This window comes from Lingula anatina, chromosome 6 (assembly GCF_051362555.1).
Source record: "Lingula anatina isolate TDL-2025a chromosome 6, LinAna3.0, whole genome shotgun sequence".
NCBI classification, from domain to species: Eukaryota; Metazoa; Brachiopoda; class Lingulata; order Lingulida; family Lingulidae; genus Lingula; species Lingula anatina.
The window spans coordinates 8,223,663-8,245,968 of NC_141772.1; the positions used below are offsets into that span (position 1 = coordinate 8,223,663).

At 36.0% G+C, this 22,306-nt stretch overlaps 3 protein-coding genes and 1 long non-coding RNA gene across 6 annotated transcripts in view; 2 read left to right on the forward strand and 2 right to left on the reverse strand.

Moving 5' to 3' along the window:
• Window positions 1-525: 525 nt before the first annotated feature.
• Window positions 526-12,167, reverse strand: LOC106178706 (glutathione S-transferase Mu 4). Its single transcript, XM_013562000.2, has 8 exons — window positions 11,890-12,167; window positions 11,013-11,088; window positions 8,446-8,510; window positions 2,917-2,998; window positions 2,574-2,683; window positions 2,063-2,158; window positions 1,552-1,662; window positions 526-1,029 (listed from the first exon to the last, which is right to left on the reverse strand). Exons 1-8 carry the CDS (start codon window positions 11,953-11,955, stop codon window positions 817-819), a joined length of 819 nt encoding a protein of 272 aa, XP_013417454.2. The 5' UTR covers window positions 11,956-12,167; the 3' UTR covers window positions 526-816.
• LOC106178705 (cAMP-dependent protein kinase catalytic subunit 3-like) lies at window positions 2,997-7,283 on the forward strand. Of its 2 annotated transcripts, XM_087015543.1 has the most exons (9): window positions 2,997-3,398; window positions 3,712-3,786; window positions 4,132-4,238; window positions 4,510-4,599; window positions 4,947-5,088; window positions 5,453-5,631; window positions 6,049-6,174; window positions 6,425-6,472; window positions 7,157-7,283. In XM_087015543.1, exons 1-9 carry the CDS (start codon window positions 3,318-3,320, stop codon window positions 7,167-7,169), a joined length of 861 nt encoding a protein of 286 aa, XP_086871669.1. In that variant the 5' UTR covers window positions 2,997-3,317; the 3' UTR covers window positions 7,170-7,283. The 2 variants fall into 2 exon arrangements, with proteins under 2 accessions (XP_086871669.1, XP_086871670.1); XM_087015544.1 differs by lacking the exon at window positions 4,510-4,599.
• Window positions 12,168-16,992: 4,825 nt separating the features above from the next.
• LOC147761077 (uncharacterized) lies at window positions 16,993-21,028 on the reverse strand. Its single transcript, XR_015335059.1, has 3 exons — window positions 20,949-21,028; window positions 20,389-20,578; window positions 16,993-17,782 (listed from the first exon to the last, which is right to left on the reverse strand). It is a non-coding gene; the product is annotated as an uncharacterized LOC147761077 (long non-coding RNA).
• Window positions 21,029-21,174: 146 nt separating this feature from the next.
• The window catches only part of LOC106178714 (cortactin-binding protein 2), a 34,124-nt gene continuing 32,992 nt past the window's right edge, over window positions 21,175-22,306 (forward strand). For both annotated transcript variants that reach the window (XM_013562008.2, XM_013562009.2), the window contains exon 1: window positions 21,175-21,501. In XM_013562008.2, coding sequence (XP_013417462.2) covers window positions 21,409-21,501 — 93 coding nt within the window. In that variant the 5' untranslated portion in view covers window positions 21,175-21,408. The remainder of the gene's footprint in view (window positions 21,502-22,306) is intronic.

The window sequence follows — 22,306 nt, forward strand, 5'->3', positions numbered from 1 at the left end:
TTTTATGGAAACTATGTCACGCGCAATACCACACATAACAATAATACAGGAGAAATGTGACAGAGAGCCCCCCCCCCCCCCCCCCCCATTAAGAGTCAGTTTCTCATTCATTTGTATAGGTAAGCCTCGCCCTGGATTTTGACCAACTTAGTCAGGCTAACCCTAACCATTATAACTATATGGAGGGCGGACTTTCTGTTACACGGACCCTCAGTTTCGTTACAGCGGCACACGCTTTGGATATCTTTTTATATCGGACATGTTGATGAAAGTGTGATTGCAATCTCAATAAAACTTATCCGTGAAAACTTTCCATTAGCCTTAAACGCACTTTTCTTTTTTGTGTCAAATCCAAGGACATTTGAGTGAAAGATGAACCCCTCCTCCAGGGATAATACTCATCTCCTCTCCTCCGTTCGATTCTGAAAAGACGTTTAACACAAAGACTGGAGATGGAACTGGCATTATAACTGACAAAACATTCCATATACATTCCATGTAAATAGATCAGAATTGATATTAAGGCAAATTTCCAATATATTTTATTTAGCACTGACTTCCATATCCTATCGGAATCTGAAATGTACTACAACATGTATGGCATGACCCGTCAATCTTGATTAGTCCATCATACGTAGCGATGAGGACAGATCGGGGCAAGCTTGTTTGTTTTCAGACATCCATCTTGCCCTACTTAATTGTTCATTACGACAATAAGTGGAATTTTGAATTTGAAGCAGCTAGCTTGTCCACAGTGCTTCTGACACCTCAACTGCGATTCAAATCCAAGCTTATATCCATAATTCTGACCGCATTTCATTCAGTAGCTTGTTGCAGTGTGCTTGGTCCGCGATCTTTGCTCTCTTCGCTCTGAGCGACTGAACCCTCGTCCTCTGTTGTTGTGACCGTCACTGGCTCTGGTAATGGAGGTTCTGGGTCTGCTATAGTGCCGTGTTGGGCCACGGGCGTGTTTATTGGCCAGTTTATAAAATCCTTTGACTTCTGGTATTCTTGGATGCGATCCAAACTCTAAATAAAAATGTTAAATTAATCTTTAACAATTATCATCGGTGCGCATTTATAACCGTATTTATATGTTAAATAACAGAGTCGGAATAGTAGCAACATGGAATTCTATGGTTTTTAGTGTCTTGTGTGGCGTCAGAACTACATAAGGATTTTTCTCGCTGGCGCTTGTATGGAAGTGTAAACCCTACACCCAGCGTATATTAAAAACCTCTGTCTTAAAATCCCCTACAAACTGGACGGCGTCCTTTCTGTGTCCTTTGTGCGACCAAGAAACTGGCAACGCTGTGGTCGTAGAAAGGAGACACAAACATCGCTTTGGGTGCAGAATGAATGCTCAATTGCCAGCACGATATGTTTTTTTTTACTATCAAACGGTGCCGTATTACGGGGCACAGAGAGGACGCCGTCCAGTGTAAAGGGGGTTCAAGGATAAGACTAAAAATTCCTTCAGTGTGTGAAAAAAACGCTGTTTTATCTGTTGTCCAATGAAATATTTTACGACATAAAAATGCATAAACGTACTTCAAATCTCTTCACAAATTCTGCTAAATTTTTGTACTTGTCTAAGCACTCGGACTGCAGGATCAGGTGCTCTTCAAGGTACTCATACATCAGAAAGTCCGCAATTGATATCTGAAAATAGTCCAATGATATCCATTTTCAACAAAATTTGCCGTGAGATCATCCTATTCTTAATCGCTATGAACAGAATAATACATCTCTGCTTCAGCACAACTTGTCCTTTTATTGCGTTCTTCTCAAAGTTACCAAAGTAATTTCACTATTTTGAATACATTTCCGTGATATTTCATTTAGTACATGCCAATAGTCCCACTGCCAATAGATTAATGCTTTACGAATACAGTATTCGATAGTATATAATATCATTAACAGTAGTCATATCTTCGACAGAGTGATCTTTGAATATTCATGATTATTAGTTGAATATATAATCACATATACAGAAGATCTGATATTGGGATTCATTTATTTATGTCCAAAGGAGAGAAAGTAAAGATTTCCTTTACTCTACCTCGTTTCCGGCAAACCAGGGAAGATCGCCCAGAAACTCGGAAAACTCCTCCAGTTTTGTTGGAAGCACAGCCAAGTATCCAATCTTTAAATCCTCCTGAAATGCACATACATGTACTTTAGATTAAGTACAGATGTTATGACCCCATAGGTTGGGGTGCGGGGAGGAGTCATACACCTCATAATTGAACTTACAACATTGTGCATTTTGGGGGCGCTTTTCCTGTTTCTTGTTTTATAAAACTAAAGGGGACTGCTTTAAGAGTAATATTGGCACTGACATCAACCCCCAAAACACAAGCAACTTGGATACTTATGAGAAATGTCGACCAACTAAGAGCCAATGAAATTTCAATCTATGTCGAGATATTTCTAAGGGTGTTTCCCACGAAAGAGAAAAAATAATTACAGTTTGTTATGTTATTTTGATGAGCAATTTCTCTTTCTAAAAAGCTTCTCACATAGCTGGAAATAAGATTATACATAATTTCATTTTTCTAATATGTACTTACGAATTCCTCCTTGCTCTCGGCATAAACCAGCCTGGCGTACCCCATCTTAAAGTCAGTAGCCTGGGCTTGAATGAGATCAACACGTGTCTTTTCTTGTTCCGTTTTGCCACCTGGAATATGGAAAAAAAAAAAAAAAAAAAAAAAAAAAAAAAAAAAAAAACGTGCATACTTAATGTATGAAACATATGAAATGATTTCGCAGGAAATTCTGTTATCAGTTTTTGATACACTGTAACTGATTTTTGTCCTTTTTGTGTTTTTCTCAAATTCTTCAGATTAAAATAATAAAGAAAAATTCAGTCCAAACGAGTGATTTAAGCATTGCTATCCATGTAATACATACACAGTCCATATTTTCGTCCTATGTATCGCAAGATGGCGCTGCTTTGGGTCAGCTTGACGTCACCATCCAAGTAATAAGGTAGCTGGTTAAAAAAAGAAGCGGAAGATTGACTGTTATGTTGTGCTTTACAAGATAAACGCCATAACATCAACTCGACCTAGTTTATTGATGTTATTGATTATTTATTATTTCTGAGACAAAAAATCTTAAAATATACAGAAATACTCCACAGACAATATTGGCGGGAAACCCCTCATGATTTTCGGTTCGATATTATGACGTCATAGATCCTCGCCATGCGTTTCGTGAGGCCAATATGACGTCAGATAGTAACGGCAGAGTTTCAAGATTTTGCGCAAGCAAAAGCAAGCAATTTGTGATAGTTTCTAATTTTATTTGAAATGATTATCATCTCGCATCTAGCGTTCCTGGGTGTGAGACATAGTTACGAATACATCAAGCTCAGAGCCCTGGAATATAAGGTAAATAATCATGTAGATCTGTATTAAAATTTTAGGAGAAAGTTTTTTCGTTTATAGAATTCTAGGATCTAAGCCTACATGTCCTCTTCGTTAGGTTTATAATTTTTGCCAGCGGGTTACAACCGATGACGCCGGCTTTTGAAGTATATACTCCATGCGTTTAGAAGAAGGAGATTTACAGTTATGTTAGATCTGAGAATGTCAGACAGATATTTACCTGGTTTTTGGCGAAAATAACGAAGTGTTACTTAAAACAAATGAAAAATAGGCCTACCTTGAAATATCTACCACATATGAGTTTTCTTATTTTCAGATCCGAAAGCTTTACTTGGCTGAATTTCCAGCACAGCAAATCCTCGGATCTGGGAGTTACGGGAAAGTATATCAGGTTTGAAATTATTTCCTATGTATATCTGCTTGGATTTTGTAACGGCCAATATTAAATGGAAAAATTGGTTTAACTAAAATTGTTTTTGATAATTTTCATTTTTGGAGTACTTTATATTACTGAATGGAGTCACCCTGGGTTTAGATCTAGAACTGACTCTTTCTCTCAGCAGACGGTTTCCATCCCCACATCCGAGACTCTGGTTGTGAGATGGCGGCCATGTTATTTTTAGATATGAAAAAATACATATAAGAATTGAAGTACTTTTGTAAATTTATTGATTTGCCCTTACCTGGTGGACGGACAGTGTTTTTGTTACATATCTTGTTTTTATTTCACTTTTAGTTTTCAAACGACTGGGCATTAAAAGTGCCGGTAGACATCGACAGGGCTCAAGCATTTGAAAAGGAGATCGATCTTCTTAAAGAACTCAAAAATGATTTCATTTTGCGGTAACTATTTATTTATTTACTTGTTTATTTATTTATTTATTTATTTTTTGCTTATTCGTATAAATAAGTTATTTATTACTTTGATTCTTCTTACGCCAAATTACGTTTGCCTCTTGATGTATTTTTTTAAATTTCATTCCTTCATTTTCCTATATTTTATTCATGAATATTCATGTACATGTTAAGTGTCCAACCTTGAATGATGGAAGTCGCCGTCTTTCATCATCAGTCATTATTTCATATTCATGCTATCTTTTCATTGCTATTTTAGTTTGCATCATTCATTTGAAGTAAAGCCTGGGTTACCTGTCGTCTTGACAGAACTTTGCCCGCTTGACTTGCAGCGTGTAACCGATTATCAGTACGTTTTATTCATTGATTATTTTTTATTTTTAATTTCCTGCTTGTATTTTAAAAAACATACGGATTCGTTTTAACTGTATTTGACTTTTTATGTCCAATTTCAAATTTTCGTCCTTCCGTGCTGGTTTCATGCGGATGTTGGTTATTTCTATAAAAAAAAACTACTTATTTTTCATTCATTATTCTAATTCATTTTGTACATAGACCATGTTTCTGACTCCCGTTTAAAATACTGTAATGATACCAGATTAATCCATCATTTTAAAATCACACAGAAGATAAGATATAAAAGAAATACGAATCGGCTGTCTATTTTTCTTTTCATTTTTCGTTCCTATTTTTCAGCGGCATCCTAGAGCCAAGGGCTGTCAAGTTCATTACTGTGTCAGTTTGTATAGCCCTGCAGTTCATGAGGAATAAAAAACTTATTCACTTTGACATTAAGCTGAATAACATCCTAATAAACCGGAATGGCATCCCAAAAGTGGTGAGCTACAGTAATATCAGTAAAAGCGCAAAATTTTAAGTTTCACGCTTCACAAATTAAAGAGACAAGTTTCAGAAATGCAGCGCAAAATAACGTTTTAAAACGGTAACTGCATACCAAGGTACGCGCAGTGTGGTGAATCTAAAAAAGTGACAGCAATTCATCAAATGAAGGACTGCCAACGATATACTTTGATGCGGATTCTAAGCATTTTTACTTAACGACTTTCCATTTATATTTGTGTTGCAAAGTGAAACAAACATGATCATTGCATACATCGTAGACCATGCACGTTAGTACTTGTGCAGTGGTTTTATTCATTCGTCCATGTTCATATATCATTTTTATTCACTTTACTTTCCAGTGTGATTTGGGGTCCGCCCACCGCAGTGACGAGAGCGGAGAGAGTAGCTGGGGACCGGGGATGGTAGCTTACACCATCACCAAGAACCTCGCCCCGGAAATTCTAATGCGCACTTCCGCTTCCGTTCAGGCGGATTATTTTGCTCTCGGCGTGATGATCTTCGAGTTGTACACTGGCAGGTGAATAATAATAATAATAATATAATCGCAGTAATTAAAAAAATAATCACTAAAACTTTGTAAATTTGGAATATTATTATGTTGTCCATGGTTATGAAAATTTTAAATATATCTTTCCTCATTCCCCCTTTGTAGAATTAGTTTGTTATTTTTTGTCTATAAATAAGTAAATAATACCTATTTCACCTGAATTTCAATCTTAACATGGGTAAATGTTTTACATTTTAGTCCAAAATTCACCAATTGATTTTGGAGCAACATTTATTTAGAGTTCAGACAAGCAGTGCAAAAGAATTCTCTTGCAGTAGGCCGAATGAACTGTTATTTTGTATAAGTGAAATTTTATTTGGTTAAATCTAAATCGTTATTCAAAAATGAAGAGTGTCCAATTTTTATAACGCCAATTTCTCTCTCCAGACATCCTCTATGGTACAACGAGCCACACGGCAGAGCAGCCATCAAAGTGAAAATCCTGGCTGGAAATATCCTCCATGCCGACTATGCAGAACCGACATTCCGGGAGTTTGCTGAAAACTTGATCTGGTAAGCCGCTTTCTTCTTTATTTCCCTTTTATCTAATCATCTATCTGACCATTAATTAATGCATCCCGAAGATATACACACACAAACTGATTATACAGCAATAGCTTCATATTTGATTATGCAGAAATTTTATAATCGATAGGTGTTTTTTTTTCAGAGACAAATACATGTACTTTTATCGATCAAATTTAAACAAGCTAGTACATATGAAATATTTTAATTGCAATTTTTATCATTCTCATATTTCCAGTGATAAAGTCAACAGAGTTCAGGACGTGAAGGACATATTGCGCCTTCGGTAAGACTTCATTTGTTTGAAGAATTTAGTTCAATGTTTTAGTTGATATTTTTTCTCTCTCCTATTTTCTTTTTCATTTGTCTCGACCCATTCTGTTCAGTCTTTGTTCACTTACGTTTAATCTGACCTCTGTTCAGCTTTATTTATCTATTTATTTATTTGTTTGTTTGCTTTTATTCTCAGTTGGCTTGCTGATTATCACACTAATGTGTTCCCCATGGACTGCAAGTCCTCCCCTCTTCTTGCTTTTGTGCAGGTACTGACTTCCTTTTTTCAATTCATGTACTTTTCTTTTAATTCTTTAACTTTTTTCTTTTCCTTTTTTTTCATTATTTGATGATTATTTTTCCGTGTCTGGGCGCACATTTCACAAACGAAAATCTCGTGTTCAATTTTCCTTTGATCCGGTTATATCAGTATAGATTGTTCGCAGGTTTTGGAGTATGTGCCGTTACCAGCGACTAAGGCATTCTGGCTATATAAAACTTCTAGTAATTCACGCATGGCACGTGTCAACATGTCTTATTACTCCGTAGGGCTGTAAATTAAAATTTCTGTACAAAAACAAACGTTTGCAGTGATCTATGTAAAAATTATCAACTTTACACAGAAACATCTGGTCGTTGTCTCGTATGTCAGATTTTTTCATTCATGGTATTTTTCCGTTTTTTTTCTCTCTTCAAGGAATCTGTCCTGAAGGACATGGAGAGGGTAAGGTGCCTCCAAGATGCGGCGCACCGCCAAACTCACATTACCACAGAGGAGGCAGCGCACGCCGCAACTCCCGGCACTGGCGAAAGTAACTGTGATCTTGTGCCTTGGGACATGCCAGACGACGAGGCGGCAGACGACAACGGGCTGCTTCAGTGGGACGTCCCCAGTGAGGACGTGGAAGATGGCGGCATGATGGCCGAGGAGATGCTCGAAAATGCGGAAGATGGCAAGTTGGCATTGAACATGCCCAGAGATGAGATCGAGGCCGAGAAAGACATGCCCGAGTGGGACGCTCCTGTGGGGGATTTCGACTTTGATTTCACCTTTGAAGAGGATTGAACACTTTTCAATAGTCTTTTCAACAACAGACATTCCCGAAATCCCTTCGGTATAATAACTCATTTCCTCACTCTCCCACAAACTGTATATTATTATGGCTGCTTTAGTAGACAATTAAACATCTCTAAAAATTCAGAAACTGGATTTAACATATGGTACAAATTTCTTTAACTTTAAAAGTGAATTTTAACTGTGTAAATATTCAAGTTAACATTTTTCATACAGGCTTATAATTCTCTTCAGTATCTAATTCTCGCTATTAAAACGGAAAATACATATTTTTTTTTATTTATGTATTTATTTGTTCGTTTATTATTATTGTTTATGATAACGGACAGTCCATCAGATTTTCGATGGTTTTAATTCATAATCAAATGCTTTTTGCTAGTCATCTAATCTGTTTACCCGAGTGGATGGAGTTGTAGCCAAATGGTTTAATTCTGCAGGATCTAGATCTTGACAACATCAAATTCAGCCATTAGCAAAATGGACAGGAAAAATTCGACTCACCGGGAATATCCCGAAAAAAAAAACTTCAATTACGCCGTTTTACGGTAAATACATCTGCTTTAATCCCAAGTGTCACGCTGGTTCAGTGGTTAGTTTCCAGTGAATTCGGAATCACGAGGTGTATTGAGAGGCACCTGAGACTGTGTCATAAAGAACTTTACTCCAAAATATTGGTCTAGCTAAACTTTCAGATCAAACATGTGGTCTGCTTCAGTGCCAGATAAATACTGTTCATTTCTTTCCATATCGGACGGCACTATGGTATAAAGCTAAAATGATGGGGCAAGTCCATATTATGCAAATATTACACAAAATATGTGAAACTCTCTGACAATATTTTTTTGTTCCATTTTTTTTTTTTTTTTTTTTTTTTGAATAATTATTATAAAGACTTTATATTCACAACTCACGTTAGGGAAAGCCAGCCCTAGGCTGTGTTTGTGAAGATACCATATCTCACGGTCATAAGAAGGCTCTGGAAAGGAAAAAATAGTGTTATCACACATACAGGATCATTAAAATTGATACTCACAGCTACTAAAATCCGAAAGCTTCACAGAGAGCGCATGGTAATAGGGCACCGAAGTTTAGTTTGCATGTGCGCGACAATACCGCAAATATTGCGACGTTATTGCGCAGCGAACCCACTTCAGAGGACAGACTCGCCATTTTGAAAGGGATAACAACTGTTCATTTTGGCAAAAAATGAATTTTCCTGGGGTAAACATCAATTTTCCCATACTAACCAATGGTTAGTGAATCCATTTCTACATTCAAAGTCAGTCCCTGTTTTTTTTTCTTTTTTTTTCTAGAAAGATTTTTTGTAATAATCTCTTAAGAGATTATTACAGAGCATAGCCATCTATGAAGGCCACATGGTCCGAAGACAAGCACAGATTTCAGAATGATTGCTTTAACTGCCATTTTTGTGGTAAAATAGAATATATTATATTTCTATGAGTTGTTTACAATGTTTTTATTGTGAAATGTAGATCTCACATGAAGAGTTGTTCTCCCTTTAATGTTTGCAAGTACGTTATTATGATCGTCAAACCCACCGACGGGCTGAGGCAATGCCATAAATACTGAAGAGGCGAAGGCTACGATGGGGACGTCAGCGACTTAAGGTGACACCTTCAAATGACTGGTGCTAACACAGAGGCACATCCGGAGGTAGGACCGCTGCGAGACAAAACGCGTCTCATTACTCTTCATCCTTCAACTCTAACACACGTCAGGTCAGTGCAAGTGAATAACGAAGTCTGCAGGGAGAGTCGACACTTTGCTATAACTTTGGAATAACTTAATAGCAGTTAAAAACGGGTGCACTTTACACACCGGTATCTCCTCACGAAAACCATTCTGCTAATACTAAATGAAAAGTTTGAGTCAGCAAATAGTTTGCAGGGTGAACTGGATATACAAGTAAATGATGTTTAAGTCTTATTTTCCCCACTTTTTCTGCCAGCCAATATTAGCTGCACACGCTATATCTGTTTGCAAAGAGTTCACCAACTTTTTGTATTAAAAAACCAAATTAAAGGCTGCTCACTGTAAGTGCCCTAGCGTACAACATATACAGATAATATTAACCCAGTCTTTTACTAGTATTTTTGGACGTTTTAGGAAATAAGCCCCGCCTAAAAGCTGTAAATACGACATACGTATGTCACAAATATCGCTTTTTTAAGTAAAAGCAATCAGTGTACGTTGGACTGTGCTTTACACATATATATTACTACTGTATGCAGCTGCAGTTCTGCCGTTGTACACGTATATTAGGTTGTCTCACTCAGGAGATTCAGACCATTCGGATAACATCGGATGATTTTGTGTTTGTGACGTCAAACTATCCCAGTAAATACTAATTAAGCTATATCGATATACCCATCACAACTAAACTTGTTGCTGTATTAATTATGATTCTGATCATTAAGGTTCTAAAATGTTTCTTGTTCGGCTATGAATCTCATGTGCCAAAAATCTGCTTTTCCGCCCAGATGGGTTTGGACTAGCTAGAGAAGTACTCACAGAGAAGAGGCAAATAGATTTTGCCATCACTTAAATTTTTAAATAGAAAAAAAAACAAAGGTTTATTTTTTATCTAAAGTAGTTTGTAACTACAAATGAAAGAGAAAAATTTCAAGCAAAAAAGGAATTCCACAACTACAAATGTGTAGCCACCATTTCTCCTAGTGATCCAATGACGCATTCTACTTAGATTCCCCTTCAATTCGCGCATAACCTTGAAACGAATGATTTCAATTAATATCAAAAATTTTTATTAAACTTTTTATTAAACTTAAAAATGGTATTAAACAAGCTGGATGCCTGGTCTACACTCATGTCAGCTTATACAGTTATATAAAGTTAGCCTGTCTTAATAAATATATATAATAATTACTGCGACACCTCCGAGTTCAAATTTGTCGGAATCTTGGGATTGTGATCGAATTAACACGGACGTTACCATACGTTCAGGTCGGTTATATGGATCATTTTAACCCGCACTTCAGCTTAGCTTTCAATAAAAAAAGCTAAACGCCAGTTTATAGCTTTGTGACTATCGACCTCTTTACATAATGGTAGTGTATCAACTTCACACATCACTGACGGATACAGGATTTTGCCTTGGAGTGGAGTGGTGGGGGGGGGGGGGGGGGGGGAGAAAATAAAAATACGTAATTATATTTATAGACGAGGACACTTTTATCATAGGTCTATATGGGAAAGTTGAAACTCGTTCGCTCAGGTAAATGTATATGAAAACCCGTACCGTGATTTGAATTTCGAAGGTCGTTCAGCGTGACTTATTGCTGATTACTTTCGCATAAAAGATACGTGAAGGATAGCTTCAGTCCGTAATTTGATACGTTTTGTAAGATACTAATGCGTCGAGCAAATTGCAATGAATATAAAGTAGAAATGAGAGAGAGAGAGAGAGAGAGAGAGATGGGGAGGGTAGACAAACTATTACCTGGTCCAAAATCGTAAAGTTTTTCCTCATAATCCTCTCCCACGTATTGTAACAGCAGTCTGATGGGTTGGGCCAACTGAAACGTTATTTTCAAGAACAGTGAGCGACAGAGGCAGTATAATCAAAGGGCAATGGAGTGCTTTTCCTTTTCTGACACGATTTCTTCAAGAAACCATTACTGTAGGCAACTGCGATATGGGTTGTTATAATGCTGGTGAGCTAACTCTGATAATGATAATAATGACAAAGAGATGTAGACTAGAAAAAAGTGAAAAAACTGCGATATGGGTTGTTTTAATGCTGGTAAGCTAACTCTGATAATAATAATGACAAGCAGACGTAGACTAGAAAAAAGTGAAACGGTTCATAAACTGAGAAGTATATTCAAGATGGTTGAAACTTGGGCCCTTTAAGCAATGAGCGGTACAATTTTCTTTATCGCACTAGTCTGAAAGATTGACGACTTCAACTTGGCTATTACGTAAGAGAGTCACCTAGACTGAGCCCCCCTCCCCCTCCGTGCTCGACATGACCAGTTAAACGGGTGCGTTTTGATTGGAGTATTGGGGCTTGTGAAATGTAGTAAAACCCCTGGCATCGAAATTGCACGTAAGGGCCGGTCAAACTGGGACGATACAGAAAACTGTACCGCTCAGTGAAAAGGAACATGGAGAGTGAACAATACTGACAACATTACATTGCTCAAAATCAATTACAAATATGAGCCTGAAAGCATTCCTTGTCATGTTATTAACAACGTGCTACGTCATGCTTAACCAAGCGAAGACGTTGAAGATGCATTTTATTTTAATTAAAATAGCCAAACCCGAGTAGAAGAATACAATGTACTTGCAAAACTGACAACTATCATACCTACCCCCCGGATTCTCCAATATCCCAGTGTCGATGGGGCCATAGTCGTGACACCGTCTGCACCTGACATAGAGGCCCACAGCCTATTGGTACTAATTCAACACGGCAATGAGGTGCTATATTAAACACGATGTATACTGCCTGTAGCTTCAACTATGCATGTCTTTGATATACACTTTTTTGGTAAGCTTGTCTCGCGGTGCTCCTTTTAATGAAATTGTTTTACCGTCTTGTAGCCGAGATGGTGATTAAGAACCGGGCCGACAGGTTTAGGGGTCCAGCGGGTTGCGTTCTCAGTGGGCGCGTTCAGACAGGAAGTTATACCAGGACCGATTTCGGCCCAGGTCTACATTCAGGTCGTAAAAATACAAAAATGACTGAGTCAATTTTACTTTGGATAAATCTGTGGTGGCAAACTTGTGCGGGGATAGTGGATCTATTTCACAAAATTAAGGGTAAAATGACTTTCGTTCTGGTCCTACAGTTGTTTTATTCTAGAACAAAACGTATATGCTACGTACTGCACTCTTTTAGTACAAAATGCAAATGTTTAGGCATAACTTTGTAATTACATTTATACTGCAGTTCGCAGGCCCTTGGGCAAGTGGGGTTCAAAAGAACCACCATTTTGGCCGGAAAGCTCCGCTCTGAATCTAGATTAGATCTTGATTCTGTTCCGTATATCAGGTTGTAAAAAGAACCCCTATATTGCTGGCCACAGGTCTGATTCGCGACACCGTATGATAGCATATAAGCTACATTTTGGTCCGACACGTGCAATATCTTATTTTAAAAAATGTATATTACCCGTGCACGCATTGTTTATTTTTAGCAATGTAGATTGTCACAAAATTTGCTGAAAGTCAGGTGAGACATGTAATGGACGAGGTCGCGACATGCGCCGTCTCATTACCTGGTGACAAACCGTAATTTCCCCTCCTTTACATGTATTGTGGCACCTTTAATAAACTTCCTCTCCGTCTAGTGCCTTATGTCCAGCTTGCTTGATTTGTTACCTTGTCTCCTAGTGTGAGGCAATAACACTAGAAGCGCTTTGACTAAGCGAAATATTTGAATAAGTATTCTGTTGTGTCTTTTGAGAGTACTCATTTTTTGCCATAAATCTTCTTTTCTGTCCTCCACCTCCCTTTGAAAACTTTCCGTATTTATCGCGTATAAGTTTGAGAAATCGTTTTTGCTCGTTTGCGAACAATTCTACGTATGTTCGATCCTGTAACCTCTGGAAAACCCCATCACTCTTTCCTTCATTTGGAAATTGGTTATTAACTATACTTCACACCATATTGGCTGACGCCTCATACATAACCCATCCACTGTGAGAAAATGGGTGTTATTATTGACACAGTGACGTCGATTGTGTTAGAGGAGTGAATACTGTTAACAAGCTAGCAATAGTCACGCGTGTGGGAAGAGAAATAACGTCATCAACTCCTCAATCGACCCAATAAAAGTAATAAAAATAATTATTATTTAAATGGAAAAATATTTAATTCATATGTGGCATATTCCATATACAGTTTAATTCATCTTACAAAAATCAAAAATATTAATACCAAAAGAACAAAATAAAAATACTATAATAAAATGAGCATTAACAATAATAAAAAAAAAAAAACAAACTTTCGTATGCAAGTTTAAGGTGCCCAGATGAAAGCTTGCATCACATGGGTCAGTTTTAACGTAAAAGGCCTTTTGTAAAGCCAGATGAATTTTTTTTCCATATTTGCCAATGCCATGGAGAGCAGAACCAAGTTTTTTTCCAAGGAATGCTGACGTTCTAGTGCTTATATACCCCATAAAGCTGTACCAAGCTTTTTTCAAAAAGCCGTGCTGATGCACAATATAGGTTCCAGTACCATGGAAAGCTGAACCATGGGGTTTTCCAAGAGGGAGTCCTCGTGTAATGCCAAATACTAAGCTCTATCAAGGTTTGCTGATGTTCCATCACCAATGAAAATGTTACCAGGTTCCTCCAGATTGGAACACAGAACAGGTGTACCCATACCACTGAAAAACACACCCTTACTTTACATCAGACCACAGAAATATATAATTAATGTAATCCGTAGTTGGAATTTATCATCTTTTGTAAGTTGAGAACTTCTTTTCCTCTTCTTCCAAGCATCTAAGACTTGTCTGGAAATAGCTGATACTTGAGGCTGAAATAAAAAATAAAGCAAGATAAGAGGTTACCCAGCATAGAAAATCCTTTCATATGTTTGTAGGCTGCTCCAAGCTGACGCCAGCATACCCACTTTCCAGTGGCAGAATTCTGTTATAGAAATAGGTTGATTTACTTGTTTAATCCATACATTTGTTGCTGCTAAACAAAATCATCCCTAAAATGCATCATGTATGCAATTCTGTTACATGACATCCAAGTAAAAATATAATAATAAATAAATAAAAAATTAACAAAAATAAAATAAAATATAAGGGGCATTAGGACACTTGTAGTATAAAATCGAGCAAGATTTTGCAGGATTTGAAAGATTACTGCAAAAGAAATAACGACAGAATAATGGTTCATTGTAAAGAATCTAGTGCAGTGCAGCAAAGAATAAAAGCTAACAGAATTTAACCACAAGTATTTTTTTGTTATTTTCTCTATGTTTCTGTTGATTCATGATCTTTTTAAATGTAACCTTTCTATTGTTTTCTAAGGAGACACTCCCACTGCACCAGTATAGAGTTTCATCTATCTCATGCAATATTCCTGTATATTTTCTAGTCTCATATAACATCACACAATAACAACAGCCTCATTTAAGGGTGTCTTGGATGTTTTAATTATCCATTAAATCAACTCAGACCATAAATGGTCTTATTTAACTGTAATCAAGTGGGATTTCAATTTTCAAAATCATCTCAGGGGGTCGGTCCTATCTTGACATCTGGCGATGTCATTTAGACTGGTGCAAGTTAGTCTGGTTGTGAACAGGCCTTTGAAACCAACTCTTCTGGTGGTTCACAACAATAGAAAACTTTTTTTGCAATGTTTCAGTGATGATAATCACTTACTTTGGAAGTTGGAACATAAACTATTAACGGAACAGCTATTTTATTTTTGTCAAGAGAGCACCACACGTTCTTGCATTGGGAGATTATTTGGCATTAATTTTATATCATTTACAGCACACACAGTACATAAATAAAGGCAGAACCATTGTTCAATCATAACTATATATTTGAAAACAACTCCCCTTGTGTTTAAATCATTATTAATGGAAAACTTGTTTGACATTCACTTCAAAATCAATATTGTGACCACAAGCAATAACAGCAATGTATGGGGGTTGACAACTGTGCCATAGAGACCGTGTTTATTTTCAATTATCACCCGTCATCTGATCCCAGTGGCATTTAGTTAAACAACAAATGTTGTCTTAAGATTCCTGGAAACAGGGAGTTACCGAGAAGACTCTGGATGCTTGGGTCCACAAAAACATGTTCATGTTCTCTAAAAATTTAAGTTAGGCCACGTTCATATTAATTTCATTTGCTATCAGTTTAAGAATCCTTTCCATGAGATATATGAAATGAAACCCCATATAGTGGCTTCCATTTAAAATCAAATCTCCTTTTATTGATTGACAGAGACAATTAACACATCCACAAATCAATGCTTATGTAGGCTTCTTCCAATTGTATACTAATACATTGCCAATGAAAAAGACTTTTATTGCTGCTTGAATGAAGTATACATGCATTTGTCAAATAAACAGGCTTATTTCCATTTTCCAAACAATAAAAGCAAATTGAATTAAATTTTAATGCTGGTTTATGGGGTATGTGAATTAAAGCAATATAAATATTTAAACATACAAAATTATATTCTATGAAATGGGTATTGATCCATTTCTCATGATTTTCCCTTTACACTTTTGAATTAATCAAACATTGAAATAATACTATCTATCCTTTTTAAGAAAATAAATAAATAAATAAATAAATAAATAAATAAATAAATAAATAAATAAATAAGTGCTCATTCTAAACAGAATTATAAAAAAAATAACTATCTGTGGGTAATATAAAAATGTATATACTAGTAAGTCTTTTTTTCTTGACCTGGTATAAATCCAAGTCAGTGTTCATAAATATTCTTTTCAATCTCATAATATCACTTCCAATAAGATGTAGAAAAATTTATCCTTCAAATCTGCAGTCTCTGTTCAGAAACAGGTGGCGAATTATGAACAAAAGAAATTCCTTTTAATGAGAGCTGTATTCTGAGAATTATGACCCCCAGCAGGCAGAATCTCACCGAAGTAAAAATCATTTTTCTGCCTGCAGACAACCCCGACAATGCATTCTGAGAACCCTTTTTATCTTTTATTCAGTATGATTTGACAACAGAAGTGAGGTGCATGTGCACCAATACAGTGCTATACTTATTGATGCTATACCAATCTATTAACACATAAGGATCATTATTGGACGTGTGCGGAGAGAGAGAGAGAGAGAGAGAGAGAGAGAGAGAGAGAGAGAGAGAGAGAGAAAAGAGAGAGAGAGAGATAAAAATTAACTGCATCTCCATCACCAAACAGAGATATTATCCTTCAAAATTTGTCATCCATAACCTAGGTCAATTAAGTGTCAAGTCTACCAATTATAATTAACCAAAGCACACCAAATATGACTCATGCATACATTCATATCTGAACACACAGCAATAACAAAAGCATGTTCCTCAGAACAGATGGGAATGCATTATATGCTACATATTCATAATGTGACGGATTCATCCATGCGAAACCACTCAATATATAGATCAAAAGCGCAGTTATTACATGTATGCTCTCTGTTCTTTTTCTTCTGAGACACGCTTTAAGTACTAAAAGAATGAGAGTAATTTGAATCATAGAGGCTGTCAGTGTTGCTTGCAGTTAACAAAACATTCAGATCTACTGATAAGTATGTTAAGATGTTAACAATACAGAAACCAAAGAAAATCAGTAGACTAAAGTGTGCTAATTGTACACAAACATGAGGGCTGCATAAACCCAACATTAATTGGAGGCAACAAAAGGGGGGGGGGGGAGAGCGGCAGCATTGGGAAACAAAAATGCTGGGTTTCATAAGAATTTAAATATTAACACCTCAAATATCTGTGGGTTGTCAGCACATCTCAGCCACCCACGAGTTGCGTAGGTTCTTTCACGAATTTCTTTTTCCTATGAAATCAACATGAAATATACACGATGACTCATCTTCTCTCAAAGACCTGCTAGTCTCATAATCAATTTCACTCAGTCAATGTGGATATATTTACATGTATGTGGATGGGATATTCATTACAAGAGAAAATTCACCAAAAATTCAGCAAGTTCTTCAGAAGGCATAATTGTTCCAGGGCCATTTGACGAGTCATTCAACGCACAACGTGACAGTATGTTGATAAGGAATACACATATTCTGCAAGAGAATACAATGTACAGAGAATACTAGTAAATACATGGAAGCATCATGTATGTACATGCAATCTACATACACTGGGCAATCATTGGTGTGAGAACGAGTTAAAACATCAACTGTTGATGGTGACAATATTTCAGATTTATTTCACACGTGGGCAGATCTGCATTTGCAGATGGGAGCCAGAATTTCCTAGAAAAACTGCTTCATGAGTCGGTTGTCTTTTGTACAGGTGGTTGCCTTGAAGGTCAGGATGAGTAATGGTCATATGGGGTTAGCAACAATACCACCAACTTACTTATCACGTACCTAGACAATGCTGCTATCTCCTACGTCTTGGATAATGTCGTGTTTGAAGCACTACGGAGCCAATATGTGTCAGAGGCCTTCTCCACAGCAGACGGAGGCCGTGATATCAATGTCGTCCAGCTGCAGTGACGTCAAGAGCACGCGTAAATCTGCAAGGGAAAGTGTAAAGGTAACCAGAAACTTTAAAACTGAATAAGTACTTTTATGTATATATTACAATTATCTTTTGTATTTGTCCAACTAGTACATGGAAAAAGTATGCTTCTTTTTTAATAGTAGTTTCTTGTCTACTGTATAAAAAAAAAAGAACTAAATGCAAACACAAAATAGAATGCATTAAACTGATTGACTTAGTTCCATGGCTTCAAAGATCACAACTGAGCATTTAATGTATTAAAATGAAACCTTTAAGTTAAATGAAACAAAAACTGGTTTGAGAGCTTGAGTAGTAATACATGTATGGGTTTCCCCACAAAATACCAGTAAATGTACTACATGTAGTAAGAACCTTGACCGTTCTTGTAAAATATGATAAATGTGAATACACACATTTTCCTTGTATTACCTCATGAACAAGTATATACTATATGTTAGCATTGTGCTGATTGTATAATAATTCACTTTCCATTAATTTTTTTTTATTATTATATCTTTTTTTATTCCCTTTTCTGATTACTTGCAATCTCTTTAACAACTTCCTTTAGTTATTTACAATTGCCAAATATTTCACTTACTGGTCCCTTGTTTCTCAGATGCAATATATTTCCATCAATTTCTAATGATGCCAGCATCCATACTATAGGTTTACCAGCTATATGTAGTGCAAGAAATAATTTATTGTTTCTTCTGATTACATCTTTTGTCTTCATCAAAAAGACTGCTGACAGCCACTTAATTCATACACAAAGAAAATAAATTGATTTGCCACTTAAACTGAGCAAATTTTTGTCTCACAGGCCAGCAATCTTAACCACTCAGAGACCTAAAAGGACTATAATCACTCCTAGACAAGAATATTTTTTATTACGCGTTGTTTCATAACCATGTTCAATTTTCTGATCAATTCTTTTATAATGGGCCTTCAATCAGTAATACAGATTCATACCGGTAATTTTAGAATCATTATAAATAGACTTCTGTGAAGCATTTGTGGTACAGTTTGCTGTACAGAGTAGAACAATACTATTTGGTAGCCTGCTTTTCAGTTTTGTTGTTTTCCACTCAATAGGAATGTTTTTATTTATGAATTTAGAAAAGTACAGGGTCTGTATAAAATTCACAATTTCCCCATTGAAAAGAATGAGCCATCAAGCAGATCTAGATCTATATTTCAAAAGCATTCACCGGTCTAATTTTGCACTTACATGTATGTGTGGTTACAACAAAATTTAGACTTAATTTTATTATATTGATCTCACTGCTTCAGTACAATGCCTGCCTTGTTTACACATAATGATCCCGTTCTGATGGCCAGTCTTTTTCTCTATAAGCTTAATTGATTCTCTACCTTCCAATATTTACATTTTTCTCATCCTAAATTTCTGCCGCATTCACTGAAACATGGGCATATACCGTACACATAAGCAAAAACACTCGCACGTATAACTGCCTACATACATGTACTTATTAGTACATACTACACGCATGCATACAAATATACACACATACAACACAATTAACAACACTGAATAGAATCCTTTCAACTGTGCTATGTCCACATAAAGTTATTTTCAGATCCAAAAAAAATCAATGCTGCATGATAACTTTGCAATTTGCCAGCATGGATTCTATTTAAACAAATGTATTGGAATGAACTGTGCTAATAATATTAGCACAGTCCATTTTATTCATTTCATAATATAATTTAAGTAGAAAGCAAGTCAGGCATGCAATTCTGTAATAAACTGATATTCTGAAATAAGCAGAGCAGGAAATTATCAGCACTTTTTATGTCTGGTTTACATGCTTACTTCAAGTTTGAGAATAACAAACTTTAAGGTACCATAGCTATAAATAATGAGTTACTTGATACACAATCATATTTAATAAAAAGGTTTGATTAACATATAAGTACAGTACTAGTACATGTACACAACAGCCTCATCACTAAAACGAGTATATTGTTCTTAATTTAAACCAAGGTTTGGGAGTGTGATAATAAGTCTGATCAACCTAGCTGAAAAAAATTTGGTGTAACATATGATTGTATTCATTTATAAATAAACACACACATAAATGTATAAAATTGATAGATAAGCAAACAATTAAACAAATGAAAAAAATATACATTTGTTGAAGGCCACTTAATAATAATAATAATAATAATAATAATAATAATAATAATAATATGTATCATAATGATAAAAGATAACTTGCAAACCCTAAAAGAGATTTAAAAGATAATATAAATGTCATTCTTGCCTAAAAATTATTAGATCAATTTGGACATGATATTAATGACTTTAGAAATGTGAATAACAAACAAATATAAATAAATAAATAAATAAATAAATAAATAAATAAATAAAACACTTTGAATACACTCTTTCAATTTCAAATATCTAAATTCAGTATACATGTACATGTACTGGTACAACTACTATACGTACAGTAGTACCACATTCAATCACGTGTAACTTTACTAAAAGGCAATTATATGGGAAAAGTTTACTGGTAATTGGTATCTGGAGTGTGTCACAGAGACACACAATAGAGAGAAAAAATCTTGTTTACACTATTTACTATTAGTACATACACGTACATCACATCGCCAGGGTGTGATGACGTACGAGGGAAAGGTTAATGATACAGTCCCCATGATGCACATTGGCTTTGCCCAGAGACCCATCTTGCTATCCAGTCCCATATTTCCACAGACAGCTGGATGGTTAACAAAATATTTGGGTTGGTTTGCTGGGTTTGCCTGGGTGGCACTGGTAGTATCCCTGTAAATCAATGACCAAATTACAAAATCACATTATGAACTCCCTGTATTTGGTATGCACATTATGAATAATTTGTAAACGCTTACGCCACCAAATATAAATATGTATTCATTTTGCATTTAACAAACTGAGCTAACCGAACTTTTGGTCAAATACAGTACCAAGTAAAGCGTGAATCCTTGGTATTGCACGAAACGGTTTATACGGTACCTCTGACACATTTCCAAGTTCCATAGATCACTTTCACTTTCATCGACAGGGGATGGGGGGGGGGGGGAATCTTTGCTAACGCCCCTTCGGTTGAGAAGCTACTCGTTCAGTGATAAATGAAATGTAATTAAGACCATTTGTGAACTTGATATTCATTTACCTTGGAGTGTACTTCGACGTAAGCTCTCATATCTATTCAATTTTACCGCATTTATGATGTGGTTCCTTTGGATAGTCCCGCAGATGTCTTAAATAGTATCAGAATCTAATCACATTTTAATAAATTGATCTTGTTGTTAATTTATAAATATAATTTAATTTTTTGGCTGCTTATTTATGTTTAGATATCTTACTGAATATATATACCATAAAGATATTTCTTTAATAATACCGCACTTCAATTAAGGTCACGTGACCTCTCTGGATCTATTTCGGCTTAGCAAGGGCACTAGTTGGTTCGTTGTTGTTTTACATAGCTAAGATGAGACTTAAGCGGTGCAAATACTGTGTATATGAGTAGGAGAGATGAGTATAGATTGATAAACATCGCTTGTATTATGTGCCGATCTTTTTGATCGCAGCAAACAAGGATTGAAATAGCATATTCGATTCTTTTCAAAATGGCGTCGAGAAATGTCAAAAATCCCAGCTCGGCATCAGGGCATGGGACTTCCTACGAGTCGGTCGGGAAATTGCCATCAAATACGCTAAAGGTAGGAAAAAGATATAAATGGGCACTGTGGGAGTAAAGAAGAGTTGGCGTAGTTTAACTTCCTTGTTTAGGTTTGATGCTCATTGAAGCATGTGTTGTTTATGTCGACTTCCCTTAAAGTCAAAAATTAAATACAGTTTGTGGATAATCATGCGAAGTCAACATTATAGACAAGATCGACTCACATTGTCCATATGTACACTTTCTTATGTGAGTTGAACAAATAATTTGCTATACTATTACTTACACAATATTCCCGTTCTGTGTACACGAGGGAACCATGTGTAAATTTAAATGTCGTCCATGTATTTTGTTATGACTGACCTGAAGGATGACCAGTGCTTAATTATGTCTGAGCTGAGACAGAAGAAAAACCTGTTTCATCTGAAAATTTTCTAAATTCATTGAAATGTATTGATAAGATTTGTCTTGAGTGTGAGTGTTCCAGAGGTGGAAGGGTTGGGGGGGGATGGAGAGGGAGGGGAGGAGTTCATCTGACCAAACAGGGTTGTATTGCTTTGTAACTTTGCCAAGTCATTGTCTTCAGAACAGTACACATCACACATAATCATTACATACAATCATAGACTGTTTTCCTATGGATCTTAACACCTATTTATCTGTTTTATTATTTATGCAAGAAAAACCTAATGCAAATCAATATATAATTTTTGAGCATGGTTCAATTTATTATTAAACAGTTAACCTGTTTTAGAGTGTGATCTGTGATGTTTTAAATACCTTTTATAAACTTATATAATAATTGAAAAGATATTTATTATTATTATGGGAATATGGTCTGCTTG

Coding starts and splice junctions, on each gene's coding strand:
- LOC106178705 (XM_087015543.1), top strand. CDS start 3,318: ATGATTATCATCTCGCATCTAGCGTTCCTGGGTGTGAGACATAGTTAC. Junction 4,239..4,509: donor AAAAATGATTTCATTTTGCG/GTAACTATTTAT, acceptor TTGCTATTTTAG/TTTGCATCATTCATTTGAAG. Junction 5,089..5,452: donor GGAATGGCATCCCAAAAGTG/GTGAGCTACAGT, acceptor TTTACTTTCCAG/TGTGATTTGGGGTCCGCCCA.
- LOC106178706 (XM_013562000.2), bottom strand. CDS start 11,955: ATGTCAGGTGCAGACGGTGTCACGACTATGGCCCCATCGACACTGGGA. Junction 2,999..8,445: donor TAGGGCTGGCTTTCCCTAAC/GTGAGTTGTGAA, acceptor TTTTTTAACCAG/CTACCTTATTACTTGGATGG. Junction 1,030..1,551: donor AATTTGTGAAGAGATTTGAA/GTACGTTTATGC, acceptor ATTTTTATTTAG/AGTTTGGATCGCATCCAAGA.